This window comes from Symphalangus syndactylus, chromosome 6 (genome assembly GCF_028878055.3).
Source record: "Symphalangus syndactylus isolate Jambi chromosome 6, NHGRI_mSymSyn1-v2.1_pri, whole genome shotgun sequence".
Taxonomy (NCBI): Eukaryota; Metazoa; Chordata; class Mammalia; order Primates; family Hylobatidae; genus Symphalangus; species Symphalangus syndactylus.
The window spans coordinates 140,406,093-140,430,734 of record NC_072428.2 but is presented as its reverse complement, the minus strand read 5'-3'; the positions used below and the strand labels follow the sequence as shown (position 1 = coordinate 140,430,734).

At 57.4% G+C, this 24,642-nt stretch overlaps 1 protein-coding gene across 9 annotated transcripts; it reads right to left on the bottom strand.

Moving 5' to 3' along the window:
* Positions 1-11: 11 nt before the first annotated feature.
* Positions 12-24,020, bottom strand: NOS3 (nitric oxide synthase 3). Of its 9 annotated transcripts, XM_063642357.1 has the most exons (27): positions 23,776-24,017; positions 21,116-21,324; positions 19,759-19,870; positions 18,143-18,291; positions 17,770-17,932; positions 16,279-16,370; positions 16,047-16,188; positions 15,642-15,781; positions 15,363-15,537; positions 14,119-14,220; positions 13,294-13,488; positions 13,102-13,175; positions 12,782-12,926; positions 12,443-12,547; positions 8,295-8,362; positions 7,786-7,902; positions 7,515-7,689; positions 5,713-5,845; positions 5,508-5,586; positions 5,190-5,377; positions 4,488-4,660; positions 3,970-4,180; positions 3,791-3,878; positions 2,149-2,270; positions 1,239-1,387; positions 696-890; positions 12-587 (listed from the first exon to the last, which is right to left on the bottom strand). In XM_063642357.1, exons 2-27 carry the CDS (start codon positions 21,271-21,273, stop codon positions 426-428), a joined length of 3,612 nt encoding a protein of 1,203 aa, XP_063498427.1. In that variant the 5' UTR covers positions 21,274-21,324; positions 23,776-24,017; the 3' UTR covers positions 12-425. The 9 variants fall into 9 exon arrangements, with proteins under 9 accessions (XP_063498427.1, XP_055140510.1, XP_055140511.1 ...); XM_055284535.2 differs by lacking the exon at positions 23,776-24,017 and having other exon boundaries at positions 21,116-21,426; XM_055284536.2 differs by lacking the exons at positions 14,119-14,220; positions 23,776-24,017 and having other exon boundaries at positions 21,116-21,426.
* Between the last annotated feature and the right edge of the window lie 622 nt (positions 24,021-24,642).

Here is a 24,642-nt window from a genome sequence, read left to right as displayed (position 1 = left end):
TGTAATCCACATGAGCTGGGTTAGGCACTTTAGTAGTTCTCGCAACATCTGGCACAGTCTCTTACGGTAAATCTTCAATAATAAATACTTTAGAGATTAGACTTTACAGGTAAGATACTCCTGAGAGAGATAAGAGGAATCTAACATTCGCCTAAGAAACAGAAAAGGGGTAGCAGTAGGCCCTGGGGTACCGCTGCTGGGAGGGGCCTTCCAGATTTAGGCGGACCCAGGCCGGAGGCAACAGGCCTAGAGAGGGAAAGAGGCGTTTTGCTCCTTCCTGGAGGAATAATGCTGAATCCTTGTAGCCTCTGGACAGATGTGAGAAGGCACCACCTCAAGAGGGGAGGTGAGGGGCTGATCCTGGTCCGTCGGACCTGAGTCGGGCAGCCGCATTCCCGGAACTGGAAGGGAAAGCCAGGTGGCTCTCAGGGGCTGTTGGTGTCTGAGCCGAGCGGGTCGAACGCCCAGGGCACTGCGCCCCGCAACTGCCGCTCCTGCAAGGAAAAGCTCTGGGTGCGTATGCGGCTTGTCACCTCCTGGGTGCGCAGCGTGAGCCCGAAAATGTCTTCGTGGTAGCGTTGCTGATCCTGTCGGAAAAGAGCGCAGTGGATCAGAACCCGACTCGGAGACCTTAGCAGGAACCCCGCACGCCCGGGCCCTGGTCCCCGCCTCAGGCCCGCCCCGCCCCTCCGCACCCGCAGCACGCCGATGACGTCGCCGGCTTCGTCCAGCTCCATGTCGCCCTCCGTCGCCAGGATGCGCTGCACGGTCTGCAGGACGTTGGTTGCCATGGTGACATCGCCGCAGACAAACATGTGGCCCCGCTCGAGGCACAGCACGCGGTGCACCTCCGCAGCCAGTTCCGTCCTCAGGATGTCCTGCACGTAGGTCTGCGGGGCGGCGGGGTTAGAGCGGGCCCTGGTGGGGATGGGCGCGGGGGCGCAGCCCGGGGCTGCTGGCTGGCCCTGGGCGTGAAAGTCTCTGGAGCGGGCCAGGTGGGGCCTGCGTGCCCTGGGACCGTGTCAAGAGGGGCAGAGCCAAAGGGGCGGGGCGGAGCGGGGCGGACGCGGGAGGAGGCGGGCCTAGAGGGGCACGAGGGTGGGCCAGAGTGTGCAGGGGTGGCTGAGTGGTCGTGGGAGGCCACGGGAGGGCCATGGTCGGTGTGCCCCGCTGGAGAGCGCGAGTCCTCCCCTGTCTCCCTATCTTCAGGTTACCATTGCGCCCTCAGGGTCTCACACCTTGGGGTTGTCAGGTTCCCGGGAGAAGGCGGTGAGGACTCGGCCAAACACCCCGCACTGCTGGGCGTTCTGCACCTCGTCGCGGTAGAGATGGTCGAGTTGGGAGCATCGGCAGCCGAACACCAAAGTCATGGGAGTGGGCTGCAGCCCTGCAAGCAACCCCGCGCTTGGGAAGGCTCTTCTCCGGGGCACAGTGCTAATGGGGCCTCCCCACAGGCCACCGTCGCCCAGCCTGGCAGCCCAGCGTTTTGGGCTGAAGCCACCATTATTTTGGCTGTTTCATCTCTAAGAGAGTGCAGAATGCTTTCACAGAGACCCTGTACAGCCCTGATTTACAGAGGGAAGGGAAGTGCGGGTGAGGTGGTGGCCCCTGGTGGAGCTGCGCTAGAATGCGCGGCTTGGGACTCAGAATTCCATGCCCTTTGCATTGTGTGACATCGCAGTCCCCTTCCCTGCTCCCACTTCATATTCTCCCACACTTTTAACTCTCCTCCCAGTCACAGCCCTCTTCTTTTGATTGACAGACCACCCTGGGCACCCCATGCTCAATCTGAACACCTTGTAGCATCCTTAGGTCTTGAACAGACCTCGGTCAGCTCTGGCACAGTCAAGAATCCACCTTGGGCAGTTCTTCTTTGAGTCTTAGCCCTAATCCCTTCGAAAATTCTATTTTCCTTTGTCCTTAATCCAGTCAACACCTACTATGTACCAAGCACCAGGAAGCTAGACACACAGGCCCAGCCCTTGCCTTCAGTACCTGCCCTCCCCTTGGTCTCATGAGCGTCTTTTCAGCTTTGTGGCCTCTATTTCCTGCCCTCTCTTTCCTATCTATTTCCTGCCTTCTAGCCTCACCCCTCTGTCCCTAGACTGTGTGACTCCCTCCAGTTAGTCCTTTAGTCCCCAGCCTCACCTTTGCTCTCAATGTCATGCAGCCGCTCCTGCCAGAATCCCCGGAAGGGGGCAATGCCAGTGCCTGGGCCCACCAGGATGCAGGGCAAGCTGGGATCGGGTGGCAGCCGGAAGGAGGGAGCCCTGGCAGGAGAGACACTCCATCAGGTCCCCTTTGCCTTCCCTGCCCCACCATTCTCACCATGCAGGGTGGGTGGAGCAAGGAGGACCCAAGCTCAAGTCCTTAAAGCAGTGTCTGGCTCGTAGGAAGCATGATGGGTTTATTAAGAGAACTCTGGGCTAGGCACAGTGGTTCACGTCTGTAATCCCAGCACTTTGGGAGGCCGAGGTGGGAGGATTGCTTGAGCCCAGGAGTTCGAGAGCAGCCTGTGCAACATAAAGAGACTTCCCATCTCAAAAAAAAAAAAAAAAAAAGGAACTCTACTTGCCGAAACTCCTTGGATCTCTGGTTTCTGGAGATTGCGCCGAAGGAAATATAGTTCATTTTGGATTGAAGAATACTTAGATGACTCGGGATTTAGAAAATGTGGGAAGGGTGAAAGACACTTTCAGTTCATAATGGGTTCACTGAGTGTGTTTATTTAAGTATCCTTAATAGTGGTATTTAGTTTATGTTCAGTAGATGGGTACGGTTTATTTGTAATTTAGCCACCTGGGTGGATTTGAGTCACCAGGCCCAGCTGATGGCAGCCTAGGAACTGTTCTCAGTCCTACCAGGACTTTTGGTTCCTGGCTGCAAGAGCGGGCAAGACTTCTGGACACAGCATGAAGGAAGGGTCTCTTAAAATCCTTCACCCTCGGTCCGGGTGCAGTGGCTCATGCCTGTAATCCCAGCACTTTGGGAGGCGGAGGCGGGAGGATCATGAGGTCAGGAGTTCTAGACCAGCCTGGCCAACATAGTGAAACACCGTCTCTACTAAAAATACAAAAATTAGCTGGGCGTGGTGGTGGGTGCCTGTAATCCCAGCTACTTGGGAGGCTGAGACAGGAGAATCTTTTTTTTTTTTTTTGAGACAAAGTCTGGCTCTATTGCCCAGGCTGGAGTGCAGTGGCATAATCTCGGCTCACTGCAAGCTCCACCTCCCAGGTTCACGCCATAGGAGAATCTCTTGAACCCAGGAGGCGGAGGTTGCAGTGAGCCGAGATTGTACCACTGCACTCTAGCCTGGGTGACAGAGCAAGACTCCATCTCTTGGGGTGGGGGGTGGGGGGGAACCTTCGCCTTCTTTGAGTCCTTGGTGACACCAAGGCCAAGGGTCGTCTTAACCCTAACTAGTAGTTCTCCCTGGATTGAGTGAGGATTTAGTGACTGTAGTTCCCAGGTGCCATGCTGCCCAACATCAGACAGCCCAGGGACATAGAGAGGAACACAGAAGCTTTCAGAAAGCCACAGGGCCAGCCAGTTTGATCCCAGCTCTGGCTCTGAGAGCTGCAGTTTCAGGGCAGAACTCTGAGTCCAAATGAATGAGAGAGCCAAAGCTTCGCCAGAGTTCTGAAGTGACCTAATGACACCACATCCTTGACATGTTACAGAGCTCCTTCCTGTTTCCATAACACCCCTCACCAGTGACAATCCTCACTCCTCACCAAAGCTGCCACCCTGACCCTGGGCAGCTCCCCACCAAGTCCTCCATCTCACTTACCCCCGGATGAAGCAGGGCACAGGGTCTCCAGGCTTGAGTTGGCTTAGCCACGTGGAGCAGACTCCATAGTGCAGGGGGCCCAGCCCATCTGGGGGTGGGAAGGAGAGGCCGGTAAGGGGCCAGAGAGAGGCCCGTCCCACCCCTGCTGTGGCCAGGCCTGCTGCTGCTCGTTGCCTCACCCTGGGTCCTGTATGCCAGCACAGCTACAGTGAGGTGGATCTCTCCTGGGTGGGTGCTGGGTGCCGAGCTGACTGAGTAGTACCGGGGCTGGAGCAGAGGCAGCTGGGTGAGGAGCAGTGGGGCAGGCAGTGCCACCGACGGGAACTGCTCCAGCACCTCCAGCAGCGTGGGGCAGCGGAACCACTTCCACTCCTCATAGCGTCGGGGATCCTGAAAGGGCAGGATGCAGTGGGTTGGGGGCCCCACAGCCCTTCCTAGTAACCTCCCTTCTTGACCCCTCCCCCCTGAGCCTCTTTAGGGTTTCTCCCTCCTCAGTTGAGGCCAATAGAGCTTTCTGTAAGACCTGGAGAATCCAGCCATGAATTCCTCCCTGAGGAGCTGGGTCTTAAAGCACCAGTGCATGTCGGCCAGGAGAAGAAAGTCCAGGGGGGCTTTGCATGGGGGTTTCCTGCCACTGGGGCCCCCCAAGCTCATCCCGTCTCTCTAGCCCCTGTGCCTCACTGGGGTGGCCCCCAACCTGGCTGAGGGCCTCCAGCTCCTGCTGTTCCCTGGGCTCTTCTGCCAAGGTGCTGAGCAACCGCAAGAGCTGAGGGCTGGGCGGGGAGGTGATATCCAGGAAGAAGGTGAGAGCCTGGCGCAGCGTGCACGGGGGCAGCCGGGGGTCCCGCACCCAGCCGGGGGGAGGGCCACCTGGGGATAGTGCACAGGGAGCGCTGAGGACAGGGCCCAGCAGGACTGCAGTACCTGGGCTGATGTTTGTATTTTGGTGACTGTTAGAGAGCCTGTCCTTGAGCAGCAGGGTGGGCCTATCTGGGTAGCCTCAGTGTGTTGTTTGGGGGCCCCTGGCTGGACTGGGTTGGTCTGGGCTCCTCTGCCTCTGACTCCACCCCCTTATTTTAAATAAAGCCCAGGCATTGATGTGGCAGCAAATAGCCCCAGAGCCAGCTCCAGAGCAAGCTAGATTGCTAGGGGAGCCTTGGAGAGGAGCCCGGAGGGAGGGGACAGCCTTTTGGTGGGGGTGCATTTGAGGGTGTGGGGATGGTCCAGCAGCAAGGCTAGCCCGGCAGTGGGCAGCACAGCCAGCTCTGAGCCTGCCTGCTGAGCTGTGGAGGAGGTGGCCACCCCCTGGATCGGGTCCTGAGCTCCTGGAGGCCTGGGGCCGGGGGTGGGGCTGGGCATGGGGCTGGTGTACCCTGTTGCATCCCAGGCTGCCCCTCACCAGGGCTGCCCTTCTCCAGCTGCTCTACTGCCACGGGCTCAGTGGGCGCCGGCGGGTCCTCCACGCGGCTCAGGAGCGCCTCCACAAGGCCGGGCCGGTTGGGTGGGCAGACACCTATGTGGTCCCCCGGCTGGTACTGCAGCCCCTCCTGGCCTCCGGTGTCCAGGCGCACCAGGATGGTGGCCCTCCTGGGGGTGGGGAGAGGGGCACTTATGGGGAGTCAGAGAGGGGTGGGGGTGGGAGAATGTGGGAGGAGGAGGGTCCAGGGTCAGGGTGTACAGGACAGGGGTGGGGGGGCGGTAAAGCCGTCGTCCTCACGTGGACTTGCTGCTTTGCAGGTTTTCCACTGAGAGGATTGTAGCCTGGAACATCTTCCGCCTGTGCACGTGGATCAGACCTGGAGGCGGGGAGGGGCAGACGAGGCAGCCTGAGCTAGGGAGCAGGGCCTGGCCCCAGAGTGCTTTACTCCCGGGGTGTGGGGGCCTCAGAGAACCAGCCGGGTTAGGGTGAGGGCAGGGCCCACCTGGCAGCAACTGCAGGCCCTCGGCCTGGGCGCTCAGCCGGTACCTCTGGCGCTTCCAGCTCCGTTTGGGGCTGAAGATATCTCGGACGGCGGCCTTGGCATCCTCTCCCACACAGAAGGTCTCACAGGCGGCCTGCGGGATAGGCCGGTGAGGGCTGAGGACCTCCCGCCACCAGGGGTCGCCCTAGTGAGGCGCCTGAGCGGCTTCACTGCATCTTGCTCCTGGAGGGTTGGCAGCCCCAGTGGCTGAGGCCGGGGCCAACGACAGCACCTTTTCCGCCAGCCCATTTCATGGATTGGCCGCTGGGCCCAGGGACCCGGCTGGCTCCTTCTCTGCACGTCCTGACTGGTGCATCGTTCCTTATCTGGTGCGTGTTAATCCCGTGATCCGAGAAGCATAGTGCTTGGTACACAGTAGCTCTGTGAAGGCGTCTGTGTGTTCAGACCTGCATTCAAATTCCGAATCCCGTACTTACAGTGACATGCCTCAGTTTCCCCATCTTTACACCTCATTGTGTTCTGGTGAAGATTAAATGAGATACTTTATGTAAAGCCCTTAGCTTTCTACAAAGTGCGTGCAGATAGTAAGTGCTCCTGGGAAGGGATGCACAATTCGGGCAGCAGAGGGGACCCCATGGGGCAGATCCCTGGGAGGGTGTGGATCCTGTCGACTCCTGGTCAGGCACACAGCTGGAAAACTGCTGGGCCAGTCCCAGGCTTGAAATCCAGGGCTCACCCGTGATTGGCTGAGCCTCATATCACCAAATCCTGTTAATCTTTCTTTTGTGATGTGTGTGAAGTCTTATATCTCTTCCTTCCTTCCTCGGCCTCCTCCCTCCCTTCCTTCCTATCTCCACTGCTGCCGCTCTGCTTAGCTCAGCCTTCCTGCTTCGGGTTTGGTGATGCTGTAATGGATCCTACGCCTCTAAAGTCCTATTCCCAAAACCTTATGATGTGGTCTCATCCCGCTCCAATGGCTCTTTTTGTTTAAATTCTTTAAGTCTTATTTTCCGTTCCCTTCTTCCCAATCAGGGCCCTATGTGTTTCTGCAGCCTGACCTCCCGGTCCCTGAAGTAGCCCTCCCCCTCCCCCTCCTCCTAGGATGCCCTCCTCCTCCAATCAAGGCAAATCTGCTGACCTCCAGCCTGGGCCCTGGGAGAGCAGCACTGCCCTGAACAGTGTGGCACTGGGGAGACCGAGCCCCTGTCAACTGCAGACATGATCCCCAGACAGGCAGCGTTGCCCCTGAGGAAGCCCAGGCTTAAAAAGCCACAGCCCCCAGGGATCCACCTCTCCCTGTGCTTGCTTGCCTGGCCCCTGGCCCCGGACCAGTTCTGTGGTGCAGGCACCGCCCCAGGCTGTCTGGCCTCTGACTTCCTGTGGCTTCTGTGCTGGCCTCAGCTTCAGCCCTTGCCTCTGTCTGACCTTCTCTCCGTCCCTTCCTTCTCCCTCCATCCTGCCCATCCTGGGTGGGGTCCCCTGCCCTGCCCTGCACCCCCTCCCTTTGTGCGCCCACTTATGAGGCCCAGCCTGTGCCTGGCTGAAGCTCCCTCCTGCCAGGGCCCTCCCTGCCTGCTCTCTTTCGGCTGCACTTCTGCCTGGGCTAGGCACCCCCTTTGGTCGGCAGGGCCATGTCATCCTCTGCCCCTGACCCAGAAGAGCTGGCTATGCTATGGAGAGATGAGGGTGGATTTTGGAAGGAACAGGAAGGGACCAAAGAACCAAACAGAATCAGGGCAGAGTGAGGCAGGAGGAGGCATCCCAGGTGGGAGGAGTCAGAATAGGGGCTGGGCTGGGCTCACCTGGAAGGCGGCCTGGGCCCAGCCACGGAAGGCCTCCTCCTGGCCGCACAGCTCGTCGCCCTGGCCCAGCTGCAGCAGCCGCTCCCCGCCCAGTTCCTCCAGCCGTGTGTCCACCGCACGAGCAAAGGCGCAGAAGTGGGGGTATGCCCGGGAGCCCAGCCCGAACACACAGAACCTGGGGTGCAGGGGTTGTCACTGGAGCTCCCTTCGCAGCCCACGTTTGCCCAGGCAGCTTGCCCACCCGTTGCACCCCTCTTGGTGAGGTCCTGACCTGAGGGTGCCCAGGGCCCCTGCACTGTCTGTGTTACTGGACTCCTTCCTCTTCCGCCGCCAAGAGGACACCAGTGGGTCTGAGCAGGAGATGCTGTTGAAGCGGATCTTATAACTCCTGGCAAGAGAGGACAAAGACAAAGTTGTCACAGCCCTGGGGATATAGCCTAGGCCCAGACCCAGCCCCAGGGACAGCTTCAGGGTCTCTGCCTCTGGGACAGGAAAGGCCCCGCCCTTGGGAGGGGCTGAGGGCCAGCATCCCTGGGGTTCTGAGCCTGGGGCCCTGCCACACCACACCCCTCTCTCTGAAGACCTCAGGATTGTCCCGGCCCTCAGAAGCAGGCAGGTCTGGACTGCCGTTCCAGCTTGGAAGGGAGGGCATCCTGGAGCCCTGGCTTTTGGTGGGAAAACGACTCGAGGCACAGAGGGAGAGCTTTTCAGACTCCCTTTCTGTTTGTGTCTCCAAATGCGTCAGCTCCCCCAGCTCCCCCAAACTCTCACCCAACTCACTTGTGCTGTTCCGGCCGAGGGGAGCTGTTGTAGGGGCCGGACATCTCCATCAGGGCAGCTGCAAAGCTCTGGCGAGGGGAGTGTTTGCATCAGCGTTAGTTTTGTTTCATTTCAAACTAGATAGAAGTTTAAAACTGTACCAGCTGACCCTCATTATTATTGATTTGTAACTTTTAATTTTTGTTTTGAAAAAAACGATCTGATGTTTTTGAAAAATGACATTACAGAAATGTGTAAAGTGATGAGAAAGAGCACCCCATCTTCCCTCCAGGCATATGCGCCATTGACAGGTGTTAACTTTCCAGCCCTTTTTCCTTGAACTTATGTGCATGTGCGTATTTATAGTTTTTTTAAGTAAAAGTGGTACCATCCTGTACTTCCTTGTTTTTAATCAATAATTTATTGCAGACATCCTTCCAGGTCAATACAACAATATTGATGTAAGTAGTATTATTGTTTTTAGATATGGGTCTTGCTCTGTTGCCCAGGTTGGGGTGCAGTGGCTCCATCATAATTCACTGTAACCTCAAACTCCTGGGCTTCAGGGATTTTTCTGCCTTCCTAATAGCTAGATCTATAGGTGCGTGCCACCACTCCTGGTTAATTTTTAAACTTTCTGAAGAGATGGAGTCTCATTGTGTGTTGTTCAGTCTGGCCTTGAACTCCTGGGCTCAAGCGATCCTCCTGCCTGGATTTCCCAAAACATGACCTCAGTCTTTTTAGTGGCTATGTTGTACTTCACTGAGACTGAAGGGCAGCTCGGTGGTCTGGGAACAGTGCTCTCAAACGCCCTTGTACGTGTGCCTTGCTCCCACTTGTAAATGCTTCAGCCGGGTAATCCTTAGAAGTGGAGTTGCTGAATCCCCACTTGTTGGGGCAGGCAGATCATCCTTGCAGCTGCAGGGGAGGGCACGGCTCTTTCCTCACTCCCGGCTAACAATGGCTAGGGCAAATCTTTCCTGTTTTAGTGGATTTCATGGGTAGACAAACTCTCAGTTCCTTTGGCAGTGTCCTGGTCACTAGCAGACATTGTGCAGGTCACCCTCCTCAGAAGACCATGGCCCTGTTTGTGCTGCCATGAAGAAGCAGCATCAAGCAGACCTCCCCGGGGAAGCAAGCTGGAAGGAACCGCCTTTGGTGCTCAACTGCAGATGCCTCTGGGTGCTGGTTCCCAAGTTCGCCAGGTTAGCAAGCACGATTTGAATTTTATTTTTGAATGTTTTGTCAATGTGCAACACAAGTCCAGAGGTGCACACATGTTGTAAATGTACAACTCTATAAGTTTTCACAAACTGAACACACCTGTGCAACCAGCATCCCATCGAGAAACATTACCCATGGCTGGGCATGGTGGCTCACGCCTGTAATCCCAGCACTTTGGGAGGCTGAGGCGGGTGGATCACCTGAGGTCAGGGATTCAAGACCAGCCTGGCCAACATGGTGAAACCCCATCTCTACTAAAAATACAAAAATTAGCTGGCCATGGTGGCAGGCGCCTGTAATCCCAGCTACTCGGGAGGCTGGGGCAGGAGAATCGCTTGAACCGGGGAGGCGGAGGTTGCAGTGAGCCGAGATCACGCCATTGCACTCCAGCCTGGGCAACAGAGTGAGCCTCCATCTCAAAAACAAAAACGAACAACCAAAAAAAGAAACATTACCCGCATCCTAGAAGCCACCTTCGTGCCTCCTTCCTGTCACTGCCACCCCCAACTCAGTGACTAACTCCTCTCCTAATTTCTAACTCCATGGATTAGTTCTGCCTGTTTCTGAACTTTATATAAAATGAACCCTGTAGTACAGTATGTATTCTTTGGTCTGGCTTTTTTTTCTCTTCACATTTTTTGAGATTCACCTGTACTGTTGTGTGTGGTTGTGTTTTGTTCACACTTAGTGTGATATGGCACTTGAATATACCACAATTTATGTTTTTGTCGATGGTCATTTGAATTGTTTCCAGTGTGGGGTATTACAAACAAATTTGCTAAAAATATTCCTTATTTTTAGTGAATATACCCCATTTTCTGTGAGCTGTATTCCTAGATTTGTTAAAAATTTGGGATAAAATTAACATACATTGAACTGCACAGATCTTAAAGGGCAGTTTTAATTTGCTTTGCTGTTTGACAGTTTTATTTTATTTATTTGTATTTTATTTTGAGTAGAATTCTTGCTCTGTCACCCAGGCTGGAGTGCAGTGGCGTGATCTCAGCTCACTACAACCTCCACCTCCCGGGTTCAAGCAATTCTCCCGCCTGGCCTCCTGAGTAGCTGGGGCTATAGGCGTGCGCCACCATGCCCAGCTAATTTTTGTATTTTTAGTAGAGACAGGGTTTTGCCATGTTGGCCAGGCTGGTCTTGAGCTTCTGACCTCAAGTGATCTACCCACCTGGGCCTCCCAAAGTGCTGGGATTACAGGCGTGAGCCACCGCGCCTGGCCTGGCAGTTTTATTTTTTAAAAAAGAGAAAGATTAAACATGCATCTACCCTATGACCTATGAATTCTACTCCTAGGTATTTATCCAAGAGAAATAAAAACATAAGCCCACAAAAGCCGGGTACAAGAATGTTCATAACAGGTTTATTCATAATAGCCCTGACCTGGAAACAGCCCAAGTGTCACCAACAGGAGAATGGATAAACAAACTGGGGATATTCACACAATGAACAGCACTCAGCAGCAGAATGAGTGAAATACTGAGTCACTCAGCAACACGGGTGCGCCTCAAAAACAGACTCAGCAGGAGACGCCGTAATACCGCGTGCTTCCATCTAGGTGCCGTTCTAGAGCAGGTGAAACTAATCTGTGGTGACAGACACTTCTGGCAGGGAGACAGACTGGGAAGGGATTCACGTGAGGAACTGATGAGAGAACTTTCTAGGGTGATGAAAATGTGCTATGCCTTGTGAAGGCTGTAGGTTATATGGGTGTCTATACAACTTTATGCTAAAAAAAGTCAATTGCTGGTGCTATTTTTCTTTAAAAGGTAGGTCAGAATGAGGGCTGAAATGGGCACTAAGGCAGCAAAAAGGCTTTCACCAGATTCAAACTTGCTTTAGAAACTGAGGGCCAGGTGCAGTGGCTCACATCTCTAATCCCAGCACTTTGGGAGGCTGAGGCAGGTGGATTGCTTGAACCCAGGAGTTAGAGACCAGCCTGGGCAACATGGCAAAACCCCATCTCTACAAAAAATACAAAAATTAGCTAGGCATCATGGCATGTGCCTGTGGTCCTAACTACTTGGGAGACTGAAGTGGGAGGATTGCTTGAGTCTAGGAGGTTGAGGCTGCAGTAAGCCGTGATTGTACTACTGCACTCCAGCCTGGGCCACAAAGTGAGACCCTGTCTCAAAGGAAAAAAGAAAAAAGAGTACTGAGGAAGTACTTAGTGCTAATAAGGCCTTTAACACCTAGAAGCTGGAGCAGGTAAGACTCAGAAATGAGCCTAGCCTGGGGCACCTCAGAGATACCTAAGCTTGCAAGAGAAGGAATTCAATGATGGTACTCTAGCTTTATGTTTCTTTTTAAAAAGTGAAGTTATTTAATCTATGTTGGCATCTAAACAGAGCTCTATTTCTTCTTTTGGAAAAGGAGCCTGTGGCAGGAGGATGTCTTGAGGCTAGGAGTTCAAGCCAGCCTGGGCAACATAAATAGGTTCCCAAATAAATAAAACAAAGAAAAGAAAAGAAAATGCTGGAATAGTGTTGTACATATTGTAAATGTACAGCTCTATGGATTTTTACAAACTGAACGCACCTGTGTAACCAGTATCCCATTAAGAAACATTACCCGCATCCTAGAAGCCACCCCCAGTGACGTATCTCTGTTTTTCTTGTCAGTGCCCGAGCACAGTCTAACCTCTTGGTCAGCCAGGACGTGCCTTCCTTGTATTAAAAACTTGCGCTGATAATGGAAATGACTTGGGGACGCAGTTAAGCAAATGTGCTTGTAGGGAGGCAGCCACATGGGTGGGCTGGGAGTGTGGCTTGTGTGGGGTTTCAGGCTCTGGGGGTCTCTTAGCATCTCCCTTTCCATCCTGGAGTGCGTGCGTGTGTGTGTGTGTGTGTGTGTGTGTGGCAGGGTTCCTGCCCAGTCACTCCAATTCTGAGTCTCTCCTCATTCCCAGCAGCCCCTTTCCTGGAAGTTCTCACCTCTCCATTCTCCGGGGGATCCCCATTCCCAAATGTGCTGGTTACTACCAGCACCAGCGTCTCGTGTTCAAGGGACACCACGTCATATTCATCCATACACAGGACCTGTGGGTGGGAAGACAGATGTCCTGGGTGCTGTGGCCCCCAGAGGCCCTGTCCTCCTCACTCTGGCCTCCCTGGCAATGCAAGATTCAGGCCCCAACTTGATCTCTGAACACCTGTGGTTCCGGGTTCCTCATGAGTCCTGACTTGTAACACTTCCTGTCCTCCAGGGTACCCCTGGAGATGCTGATAGAGCCCCCTCTTTCTAGCTCCCTGCTCCCCTGGGCTCAGCCCTACCCGGGGATCAAAAGCCTTCCGGAAGAGTCTCCCCAGCTGCTGTGCGTAGCTCTGGGCCCGGCCGGTCTCGGAGCCATACAGGATTGTCGCCTTTACTCGCTTCGCCATCACTGTGCCCATGAGCGAGGCGGAGATCTTCACGGCGCTGTGGGAGAGGAAGGTGTGAGGGTGTCCCAGGTGCACAGAGGCAGGGCCTCCCCAGGCAAGGGTTCAACCCCCTCACAACAGAGTTTTGGGATACTGAGTGGTAGGCCCAGAACGCTGCTGGGGCAGGGTCCCCCAGGGTGTGTGGTGGAGAGCGGTGCTCCTAGGGTACCCACTTGGCCACTTCTTTGAAGGTCTTCTTCCTGGTGATGCCAGTGCCCTTGGCGGCACTCCCCTTCCAGGGGTCTGGCTGCAGAGAGATGATGGGGTTGGGAGGGGAGGTAAAGAAAAGGAAAGGTTAGAGGTCCCCAGGGGCTGCTTAGAATTAGAGCTGGGCCCAGGCTGGCAGAGCCAGTTAGGGTGGGCACCTGATATCGGAAGGCTGGGGACAGGAAATAGTTGACCATCTCCTGATGGAAGACAGGAGTGAGGCTGCCTGAGATAGGGGGCACGATCCAGGCCCAGTCTGCAGGGCAGCCCCCCCTGGCCTTCTGCTCATTCTCCAGATGCTTCATGAAGGAGGCCGTGGCGGCGTGGTGGTCCACGATTGTGACTTTGGCCAGCTGGAAGGGAGAGAGAGAGGCAAAGGCTCAAACTAGACCCACAGACCTCGCCCATTCTTCCTCCACCACTCAGGTCACCCCAAATCAAATGTGCCCTAGATTACCCCATATCTAACACACCCTGTGTCCCCTCAAACCACAATGTCACCCTCACCCCAAACTGCATCATGCATGGTCATGCTCCAAGTTCAACATGCAACAGCAGCTCTAATCTCCAGCATCTGTATGCCTGGCCCCCAAACCAAACAGCCCACAGAAATTCTCAGCAGGCCCCGGCTTCCTCAAACTACGACTCCTGGTGTGCCCTTGATCCTGGTATTTGTTTCCAGGATCCAGTGGGTCCCACAAACTTTGATACCCAGTATGCCCTGAGAATCAGCATGACTGGGCATGCAGTAAACAGCAGGGTCCCTGGCACACAGTAAGCCACCAGATGACAGCACCTGGAATAGTACCTGCCCTGTCCCCGAACCGCAGGCCAGTGTGTGCCATGGCGCTGGGACTATGGAACTTCTTCTGCCTGTCCAAGTCCTGCCCTAGTTTCTAAATGGCTGCCTCTCCTCCATCCCCCATCCCTGCTGCCCCCGTACGCAAACCCTTTGCCTTCCTGGCCAGTCTGGGCCTGTGCACCTGGTAACTGTGCAGCACGGCCACATTGATTTCCACTGCTGCCTTGTCTTTCCACAGGGACGAGGTTGTCCGGGTATCCAGGTCCATGCAGACAGCCACATCCTGGGACAGAAGGGTGTGTGGCATCGGTAGGGACAGAGGTGATGGGGGTGGGGTGGGGAGATCATCTCTGTTTCCCATGCATGGCTGGAAGGAGTGAGGTGGGTGGTGTCCACTGGGAGGCCTGGCTGCCTAGTGGGCTGGTTCAGGTTTTTGCCTGTGAAGGCACCTCAGAGCAGAGAGGGACTTCGGGCCAGTCGCTCCTCAGCCCCAGGCTTTAATTTCTCATCTTTAAAATGGGTCTTAACCTTTTCCGAGTCAAGGTCCCCTTTGAGAATCTGATGAAAGCTCTAGAGCTATGGGTCCTATGCCTGAAAGAACAACTACATGTTCACACCCATCCCCATGCCCCACTCACCCACCCACTCACACCCACACCCACCCACAAACCCACACACTCCCACCCACCCCCACAAACCCACCCACTCGCACCCACACCCACCCACAAACCCACACACTCCCACCCACCCCACAAACCCACCCACTCACACCCACACCCACCCACAAACCCACACACTCCCACCCACCCCCACAAACCCACCCACTCACACCCACACCCACCCACAAACCCACACTCACATCCACCCCCACAAACCCACAATTTCACACTCACTGCCTACACACATCCACACTCACACCCACACACCCACACTCTCACACTCACCCCTACACACCCCACAAACCCACACTCACCTACCCCTACAAACCAACACTCACCTACCCCTACGAACCCACCCACACTCACCCCTTACACACCCCACAAACCCACAGTCACAAACCCACACTCTCACAGTCACCCCCACAAACCCACACTCTTACAGTCACTGCCTATACACACCCACAAACCCACACCCACCTACCCCCACACACCCACACTCACCCACCCCTACAAACCCACAGTCTCACACCCACTACACACCCCACAAACCCACACTCTCACACTCACCCACTCACACCCCCACACACACCCCTCCCACCCACTACCCTTTTGCCTCAGTGGTTCTAGAGCTTGTCCTTAGTTCCCATTTAGGAGGCAACCCTGGACCCGCTCTGATTGTCCCCGTGGCTGGCATTTTGGGGATGGAGAGCCAGACTCCCACCTTGGACAGGGACATTTGGTGCCCGAGCCCCACCCCGAGCCTCACCTCCAGGATGTTGTAGCGGTGAGGGTCACACAGGTTCCTCGTGCCAATCTCAGTGCTCATGTACCAGCCACTGAAGGGGGCTGCGGGGAACTCCAGGCCCCCAATTTCCAGCAGCATGTTGGACACTGCCGGGAGGGCGTACCAGCGCAGGCCCAGGGCTGCAAACCACTCCAGCCTGGGGGTGTTGGGGTGTGGGATCAGCACCCCCTTGCAGGCCCTTCTTGAGAGGCTCAGGGATGGCCCCCTCCATCCCACCCAGTCAATCCCTTTGGTGCTCACGTGGGGTGCTCCAGGGGCACCTCAAGGACCAGCTCGGGGGGCAGAAGGAAGAGTTCTGGGGGCTCATCTGGGGCCTGCAGCAGCAGTGGCAGCACGTCGAAGCGACCGTTTCCTGGGGTCCAGCCGTGCTGAATGCAGAGCTGTGGGGGGCGGGCCAGAAGGGGGCCTGGGGCTGAACCTCATGCCCTCCTCAGGGACCCCTCCATCCACTGTCTCCTGCCTTCATCTCCAGGATCCCTCATTGGCTGGGTCTCCGTGACCACCCAGGCACCCCTCCTTCGGTGTTTTTCATCCTTTATCTCACCGAGGCTCCCCTCTTCCTGCCTGGATCCCCCGAGCCTTCTCCCACTGGTTTCCTCATTCTCCACCTTGGGGACACCCTCATGGGTGGCCCTCGGTGCCCACCTCGGTGATCTCCACGTTGGCTGGGTCCCCCCGCACAGAGCCGTCCTGCTGCCGGTAGCCCGCATAGCGCACCAGCTGGCTGTTCCAGATTCGGAAGTCTCCTCGGCCACGGCAGCGCTGCGGGAACACTGTGATGGCCGAGCTGGCACGCATAGGGAAAGAGCTGGTCAGAGCCCCGCCTTCCCCGCCTTGGGGAAGACGGCTGGGGCCTGGCGTGGTGGGGGACGCTCACCGAAGGTTGCCCCGGTTTGTGGCATACTTGATGTGGTTACAGATGTAGGTGAACATTTCCTGTGCAGACCTGCAGTCCCGGGCATCGAACACCTGAGCCCGCCGAGGCAGCGGGAGAAGAGGTTGAGGAGAGAGACGGGGGGGTCTTGAGTATCAGCCCCAGAGGAGCTGCTGGCGAGGAGGCAGGGGCCATGGTTCACTCCATGGCACCCTCCTGACCACTGGCATCCACACTGATCCCTTCCTGCCCTGCTCTCTGACATACGTAGCACCATCCGGGCTGCTCCTCATCTCCTCCCTGGGCCAGGTGTCTCCCCATCCCTACGGAAGCTGACTTGGTATCCAATACAGAGGAGGGACTCAGCCTCTGCCAAACTGATGCTTGGGTTAGGCACCAACGGATGTCTAAGAGGCCGCCTAGGAGTGTGGGCAGCAAATCCCCCATGATCCGTGGCATTCAAGAAAGGACGGGTGACCCAGCCAGCCATCTGATTCTCTTTGAGCACATGGATGGTGGGAAGGGAAGGCTGCACCAGGGGCCTCCTAGGACCCTGCTCATCCTGACATTCTGAGTGGAGGCCCCAGGAGGAGGCTGGGAGGTCCCACTCCTGCCTGAGGGAGGAGGAAACGTGTGTCAGTGACAGGGGCAGGGGAGTGGCAGGGACCACCAGCCTGGGGTCAAGGGAGGGACGCAGCAAGTCCCCCATGGGGCAGCTTGCTTCTCTTAGTGCTGTGGTCACAAGCATTCCAGTAACCAAGGCCAGCCCCGAGTCTGTGGGCTGGGGTGTGAGGGAGGGTGCGGGCTGAGGCAGGGGAACTAGGGGAGCAGTGGGTGTGGGTGAGGGGCTAGACTGGACTGGCCTGGCGGGAGAAGCCTTCTCTCTTGGGGGAGAAGCAGCAGCCAGGGCTTTTCCAGGAGGCTGCTCCTGCTACTGACAGCACCGCCCAGGGAAGCTCCACTCAGCTGTCCTCACCTCTGCAGCAGGTCTAGACATCTTTCCCCTCCTCTAGCCAAGGCACTACCATAGGGCCTAATACCCAGCAGCATGTTGGACACTGCCGGGAGGGCGTACCAGCGCAGGCCCAGGGCTGCAAACCACTCCAGCCTGGGGGTGTTGGGGTGTGGGATCAGCACCCCCTTGCAGGCCCTTCTTGAGAGGCTCAGGGATGGCCCCCTCCATCCTACCCAGTCAATCCCTTTGGTGCTCACGTGGGGTGCTCCAGGGGCACCTCAAGGACCAGCTCGGGGGGCAGAAGGGAGTTCTGGGAGCTCACCTGGGGCCTGCAGCAGCAGGTCTTCACTACTGGGCTGAGGTTCTCCTGGGTGCTGAGAGTGGGGCGGTCCCCCTACCTTTCCAGTCTCTAAGGGAACAGGCAAGGATCTCCCCCATTGTTTGGGACCTCCCAGCCCCGGGGAAGCCTTAGAAACTGCCCCGCCACCCCGCTCCCCTTTTGGTAGCGCCCGGGTCTCTCACTCGCTGGCCGGCCGCACCTGCAGCTTCCCCCACTGGATCCGGCCCACACAGCGGGGAGCGTTGCGCCAGGCCTGCTTGGCCCCGAACACCAGCTCACTCTCCCTAAGCTGGTAGGTGCCTGTGGCTGCCACCTCGGCTTCCACCTCTTGAAGCCGCTGTTCGTGGGCCTGGGAGCCGCTCCTGGGGAGGAAAGGGGTGCGAAGGGGACAAGCAGGAAGTTGTGTGGGACAGGGAGGCCCTCCTCCAGGCTTTGTGCAAGCGCTGAGGGAGGGCTGGAGGGGCCCACGTGGTGTTAGGATCTGGGAAGGGAGTGGGTCATGGGAAGGTCTTCACGGGGTTTCTGGGGCCTCAGTGGGACAAGGGAGGCTGTGGCGTCCGGGAAGCTGTCACCTCTTGATGGAGCTGTAGTACTGGTTGATGAAGTCGCGGGCCTGACTTAGCAGCTGCTCAGGGGCCGGGGGGCCGGGGGAGGGCCGGCCCTGTAGTTTCCGTGGAAATACCAGGGAGCCCAGGCAGCGTCTTGGGGTGCAGGGCCCATCCTGGGTCGAGGGAGTGCAAAGGTCAGGACAGGCCAGGGTGCAGGGGTGGGATGGGAGTGGGGGGCAGGGAGGAGGGGTGCAGGGGTGGGATGGGGGAGAGGGAGGAGGAGTGCAGGGGTGGGAAGGGGAGAAGGAGGAAGGGTACAGGGGTGGGAGAGGGAGGAGGGGTGCAAGGGTGGGATGGGGAGAGGGAGGAGTGGTGCAGGGGTGGGGTAGGGGCAGAGGGAGGAAGGGTGCAGGGGTGGGACGGGGAGAGGGAGGAGGGGTGCGGGGGTGGGATGGGGAGAGGGAGGAGGGGTGCGGGGGTGGGATGGGGAGAGGGAGGAGGGGTGCGGGGGTGGGACGGGAGCAGAGGGAGGAGGGGTGCAGGGGTGGGATGGGGAGAGGGAGGAGTGGTGCAGGGGTGGGGTAGGGGCAGAGGGAGGAAGGCTGCAGGGGTGGGACGGGGAGAGGGAGGAGGGGTGCGGGGGTGGGATGGGGAGAGGGAGGAGGGGTGCGGGGGTGGGACGGGAGCAGAGGGAGGAGGGGTGCAGGGGTGGGACGGGAGCAGAGGGAGGAGGGGTGCAGGGATGGGACGGGGGAGAGGGAGTAGGAGTGCAGGGGTGGGACGGGGAGAGGGAGGAGGGGTGCAGGGGTGGGACGAGGGAGAGGGAGGAGGGGTGCAGGGGTGGGTAGGGGGCAGAGGGAGGAGGGGTGCAGGGGTGGAATGGGGCAGAGGGAGGAGGGGTGTAGGGGTGGGACACTGGAGAGGGAGGGAGTGCAGGGGTGGGACGGGGGAGAGGGAAGAGGGGTGCAGGGGTGGGATGGGAAGAGAGGGGTACAGGGTGGGATGGGGAGAGGGAGGAGGAATGCAGGCAGGGATCGGGGGCAGAGGGAGGAGGGGTGCAAAGGTGGGACAGGGCAGAGGTAGGAGGGGTGCAAGGGTGGGATGGGGAGAGGGAGGAGGGGTGCAGGGATGGGATGGGGAGAGGGAGGGGGAGTATAGGCGTGGGATGGGGGCAGAGGGAGGAAGGGTGCAGGGGTGGGATGGGGAGAGGGAGGAGGGGTTTAGGGGTGGGATGGGGGAGAGGGAATAGGGGTTTAGAGGTGGGATGGGGAGAGGGAGGAGGGGTTCAGGGGTGGGATGGGGAGGGGGAGGAGGAGTTTAGGGGTGGGACGGGGAGAGGGAGGAGGGGTTTAGAGGTGGGATGGGAGGGGTACAGGGGTGGGATGGGGAGAGGGAGGAAGGGTGCAGGGGTGGGAGGGAGGAGAGCTTGAGCCAGGGCAGGGGGTAAGGCTGGAGGCTGAGGGTCACCCAAGTCCCGTGCATGTCCCTCAACTCCTCTGGTTCTTCCCAATCCTCTCCTCTTTTTGGAAACAAAAGACCAATTCAAAGAAGGGTTGAGCTTCCCTCTCCGGCCCCACCTGAGGCCAGGCCTCACCTACCCTTTACCTGGAGACGATGGGGACAGGGCAGGCCGGGCTCACCTGTTGCGCCTGGGCGCTGAGGGTGTCATAGGTGATGCTCCCCACCTCCCAGTTCTTCACACGAGGGAACTTGGGCCCCTCTGGGGGCTGGGTTAGCGGAGAGCTCGGGGGGCTGTTGGGAGCCAGGGATAGGGTCATCAGGAAAGAGTTTGTTTCCTTTCGGCCTCCCCAGATGTCACCCGGAGGCCCCTGTTACAGCACTGGCAATCTCAAGGCCCACCTGCCACATGCCTTCTGACGTTCCCCATGCCTTAGGAGCTAGGGGCGAGCTGTGCCTCCCTATCCGGACCAGGGTCCTGGGCTGCAAGGGCTGCTGGTGCTGAGCTCCTGAACCCCTGCCCTGAGGCTGAGTTCGCATCCCACCTGCAGCGCCCACCTCACCTCTTCTGGAGATGGGGTGTCCACCCCCCGCAAAGCTGCTATAAGCCCTACCCTGAGTAGGACAGAGCCTGGTGCTTGAGTGGAGGGAAGCCCCGCAGGGATTCCTCAGCCCTGATTTCCCCCCGCACTCACAACCCCTCCTGACAGCAGCCCCATGTGTGAAGGGAAGCCTCGCAGGCCTTATCACTTCCTCCCAGAGCCACCAGCGGCAGGGAGGAAGGGAGGGACCCAGGCCAAGGGTGCGCCTGAGCAGCAGGGCCCCGGCCCTCAGCCTTCCCCGCATAGCTGCCTGCAGCCCCAGCCTGCCCCCGGCCTGGCACCCCACCAGGCCTACAGGTCCTTCCTCCCTCCTGGGACCTCTGCCCCAGGGAGGACTCTTGTGGGAACTGCATGGTCCAGTTTTTGGGTGACAGCCACTAGGAGAGGGGGCTGGAGCAGGGGGAAAAAGCCTGGTGGCTCTGTCTTCTCAGCCCACTTACCCCAAGGGCCTGAGTCTCCTGCCCAACTCTCTCCCTTTACTGGGAGACCCCACTTTCTCTCTCTCCTGTAACCACTGCTGTCAGCTCCTTTCTTCTCCAGCTAAATAATCATTGCTGCTGTTGAAGGCTTGCTGTGAGCTAGAAACTTACTTCCCCACAGAGTAAGTATTGCCACATCTCCGTTTTATATAAATGGAGGTTCAGAGAGATTAAGTAACTTGCTCAAAGTCAAACAGCTCTTGGCAGCGGAGCAGCATTCAAACCCTGGCCGGATTCTACAGCTGGCACCCTTACTCCCAGCTTTCACCTGCCGACTCTGATCTTGGTCTCCTTTCTGAGCCTCCCAGACTGTCCTGTTCTATGCACATCGATAGCCCTTTTGCATTTGTGACCTGGCTCTCCCAGCTCAGCTACAGGTTCCAGACCTTCCCAGCCCCAGGCTTCAGGCCTTGACACCACCCTTGTTGCCCACTGGCTCCTAGCTGCCTGGCCCTTACCTGTGTTCTGGCGCTGGCGGGAGTAGGGATGCCGGGGCCCGGCTGGGCTCAGGGGCCGGGGTGGCTGGGCCCTGCTTGCCGCACAGCCCGAGGCCCAGCCCCAGCCCCAGGCCGCAGGGTGGCCCAGGCTCCTTGGCCACGCTGTTCAAGTTGCCCATGTTACTGTGCGTCCACTCTGCTGCCTGCTCCAGCAGAGCCCTGGCCTTTTCCTTAGGAAGAGGGAGGGGACCGAGAGGAGGGGGCAGTGGGAGGGGGCTCTCCAGTGCTGGCCCTTGCCCCGCCCCTGTCCCATACACAATGGGACAGGAACAAGCCCGGCTGGGAGGCTCTAAAGCCTCAGCTCCACACCCGCTGGCCTGAAGGGTGGGGGGCCGGACGCCTGGGTTCCGCTGTGAGGACTGAGGCTGATAAGTGGGAACCCAGGTGTCCAGCAGAGCCCTGGGGCTGCAGTGTGGGGGCTGGGGCGTGGGGGAGTGGCAGGGTAGAGCCACCAGGGGGTCATAAAGGCCCTTCCGTGATGTGGCACCAGACGGAAGGGCCTTCGGCCTCACCCCTGTGTGCCTTTCCCTGAAGGGTCAGGCAGAAGGTGAGCACCGTTTCTGTAGCAGGGGATGGCAGCCTACACTCTCAGTGACCACAGGGACCTCTAGGGTCATGCAGGTTCTCTCCTTCACCTCCCCCCATACATACAAGAGCTCCTGGATCCCCACCCTTGAGTCCTTTTGGGTTCTTGGGGATAGAGGCCCAGCAAGGATGTAATGACTTTTTGTCCTTGAGTCTGACATTAGGGTATCCCTTCCTCTCCCAGCCCCAATTTCCTGGAACCCCCACACCCCCATGACTCAAGTGGGGGACACAAAAGAGCAGGAAGCTGCCTTCCAGGGCCTCCACCCCCACCCTGTCATTCAGTGACGCACGCTTCCCGGGGCTGCAGGTCAGCAGAGAGACTAGGGCTGAGGCAGGGTCAGCCGGCCAGGGAAGAGCTTGATGCCCTGGGGGGAGCATGGGGGGCTAGGGAAACTACAGTTCCCAGAATGCAGGTGGGGTGCACCAGCACTCTCCAGGCACTTCAAGCTAGAGTGCATGCTGGGGTTTGTAGTTCTGTGCCATCTGAGGGGCTGGAGAAAGGCCACTAGCTGGGCATCTGGTCTACAGCGGTTGAAGCCTCGTGATTTCGAGACCTCAGAGACTGAGAGAAAGTTCATGAAAGAAATGGAAGCTGAGAGACTGGGAGAGGCAGAGACTAGGAGCAGCAGACAGACAGACAAACAAACAAGAGGATTTGTGTTGGCCAGACTCCTCTGAAAAGCAGTGGAAGATAAGGTTGGGGTGGGCCTGGGTGGGGGGCAGGCAGGCGGAAGGAACGGGCTGTGCTCAGAGCTCTGGGGTCACACCAAGAAGGTGGGGTCTGCCAGTTTTGGAGGGTGGAGGGTGAAGGGGCCTCATAAGCTGCTCCTGGACACTAGTGTGCCTTGCTGCCCCTGTCTCAGGAGGAGGGAGATGGAAGGGCGGCGTTCAGCCTGGGCTTTGTCCCATGGCCCCAAGCCTGAGGCCCCACCCCACCACACCACCTCGCCTTCCCTGTGAGGCAGAGGATGGGATCCAGCCCCTACTTTTCAGGCATCTTCCACCATGCTGGAGGAGACAACAGATCCCAAGTCTGGCTTCCATATTCAGCCACCACTTGAAATGTGCATGACCGAGGATGACTCATTTTCCTAGGTCCCAGTTAATGGAGCTGTGACTGGCATCCACAGGGTCAAGGTGACAGGCAGCATCAGATGCTGACATCCTTCTGTCCTTTTTTTTTTTAGACAGAGTCTTGCTCTGTCACCCAGGCTGGAGTGCAGTGGTGTGATCTTGGTTCATTGCAACCTCTGTCTCCCAGAGTGATTCTCATGCCTCAGCCTCCTGAGGGCGACAGGCACCCACCACCATGCCTGGCTAATTTTTTTTTTTTTTTTGAGACGGAGTCTCGCTTTTGTTGTCCAGGCTGGAATGCAGTGGCGCTATCTCAGCTCACTGCAACCTCTGCCTCCTGGGTTCAAGCGATTCTCCTGACTCAGCCTCCTGAGTAGCTGAAATTACAGGCACCCACCACCACGCCCAGCTAATTTTTATAATTTTAGTAGAGACAGGGTTTTACCATATTGGCCAGGCTGGTCTCGAACTCCTGACCTCAGGTGATCCACCTGCCTTGACCTCCCAATGGGCTGGGATTCCAGGTGTGAGCCACCATGGACGGCCATTGTCTTCTTGCCTGCACCACTGGCTGTGGCCTGTCCCTGTGGCCTCCTGACCCCTCCCAGGCCTTCCAGTCCCATCTGGGCTCCACACTCTGCTAGATTCCTCTGGAAAGCAGGGCTTACCTCACGCTTTGGCACTACCCAAAACCCTTAGCCAAGGCCAAAGCCACCCCAACACATTGGCCTGGCCCTCATTTTCCTCAGTGCACCGCTTGAATCCTCTGTTCTAGACAAATGGGCTTTCTCGTGTCTCCCTAATGGTCCTGTGCTTCCCTGCCCCTGGGCCGCTACTGTGCTGTTCCCTCCACCTCTCCCTTTCCCCTTTGACAAACGAAAATCGTTCTCTTCCTTGAGGCCCAGCCTGGCCAGCTCTGGAGGTGCACCACCCAGGCCTCCCTCCTAGAGAGCAGGTACCTGCTGCAGAAGGTGCTGGTGGCTGACAGCTTCCAGATGCCAGCCTTCAGTCCAAGGCCATGTGCTTCCCTGGAGGCTTGTGTAGGATATAATAAATTCCTCTTCTAAGGTTTTAGCCTGTAAATTAAGTACAATGAGTTCCGAGATCCTCTCCAAAGAACCAATGCAACAGTATGTTCAGCTTTGTTCTTCATTTTAAAGTTTAACTTCCATGTTCTCTTCGTCTCCTTGCCCCTAGTTTCAGTAAACAACCCCCTCCTAGCTTCTATCACCTGCTCCGACCTGAGTCACCACTGGTCACCTGCTCTGACCTGAGTCATCCTGAGTCACCTGTTCTGTAACCGTCCTTCCTGCCAAACTACTTACCTTGCCAATCCGGCTCGTATCCCTGCTCTCTTTAAAATAGTCAATCACAATTAGCTTAGACTGTGTGGTCCAACCCTAGCCAATAGGGGAATGACACAGCAGTAGGGGCTACCTGCCTTAGGGATAAAAACCCCTTCCCTTCCCTTGTTCAGGTGTGCTCTCACCATTGCTCCATCCGTGAGATGCACCCTTCTATAGAAGTAAAATTGCCTTGCTGAGAAAATTTATATCTAAGTGCTATTTCTTTTGTGGCACCGAAAATTTATTTCTAACACTTAGACAGTAACTGAGCCCCGGGGCATCTGTGGGCTTACCATCCCCTGCTGGGCTGATGTGAGGCCCTTCTTCTTCTCCCCTCCTCTGCAGGTGTGAGCCCGGCATTGTGGGCCTGATCCTTCCCCTGCCCGACCCACTCCTGCTCCTGGTCCCTGTTATCTTTCTCAGGCATTGCCCCCAATATTCCTCTTATGCTTCCAACTCCTGGGACTCTGCTTCCTGAAG

Coding starts and splice junctions, on each gene's coding strand:
- NOS3 (XM_063642357.1), bottom strand. CDS start 21,273: ATGGGCAACTTGAACAGCGTGGCCAAGGAGCCTGGGCCACCCTGCGGC. Junction 12,927..13,101: donor ACCTTCAAAGAAGTGGCCAA/GTGGGTACCCTA, acceptor CCTCTCCCACAG/CGCCGTGAAGATCTCCGCCT. Junction 5,846..7,514: donor GGGCCCAGGCCGCCTTCCAG/GTGAGCCCAGCC, acceptor CCTATCCCGCAG/GCCGCCTGTGAGACCTTCTG.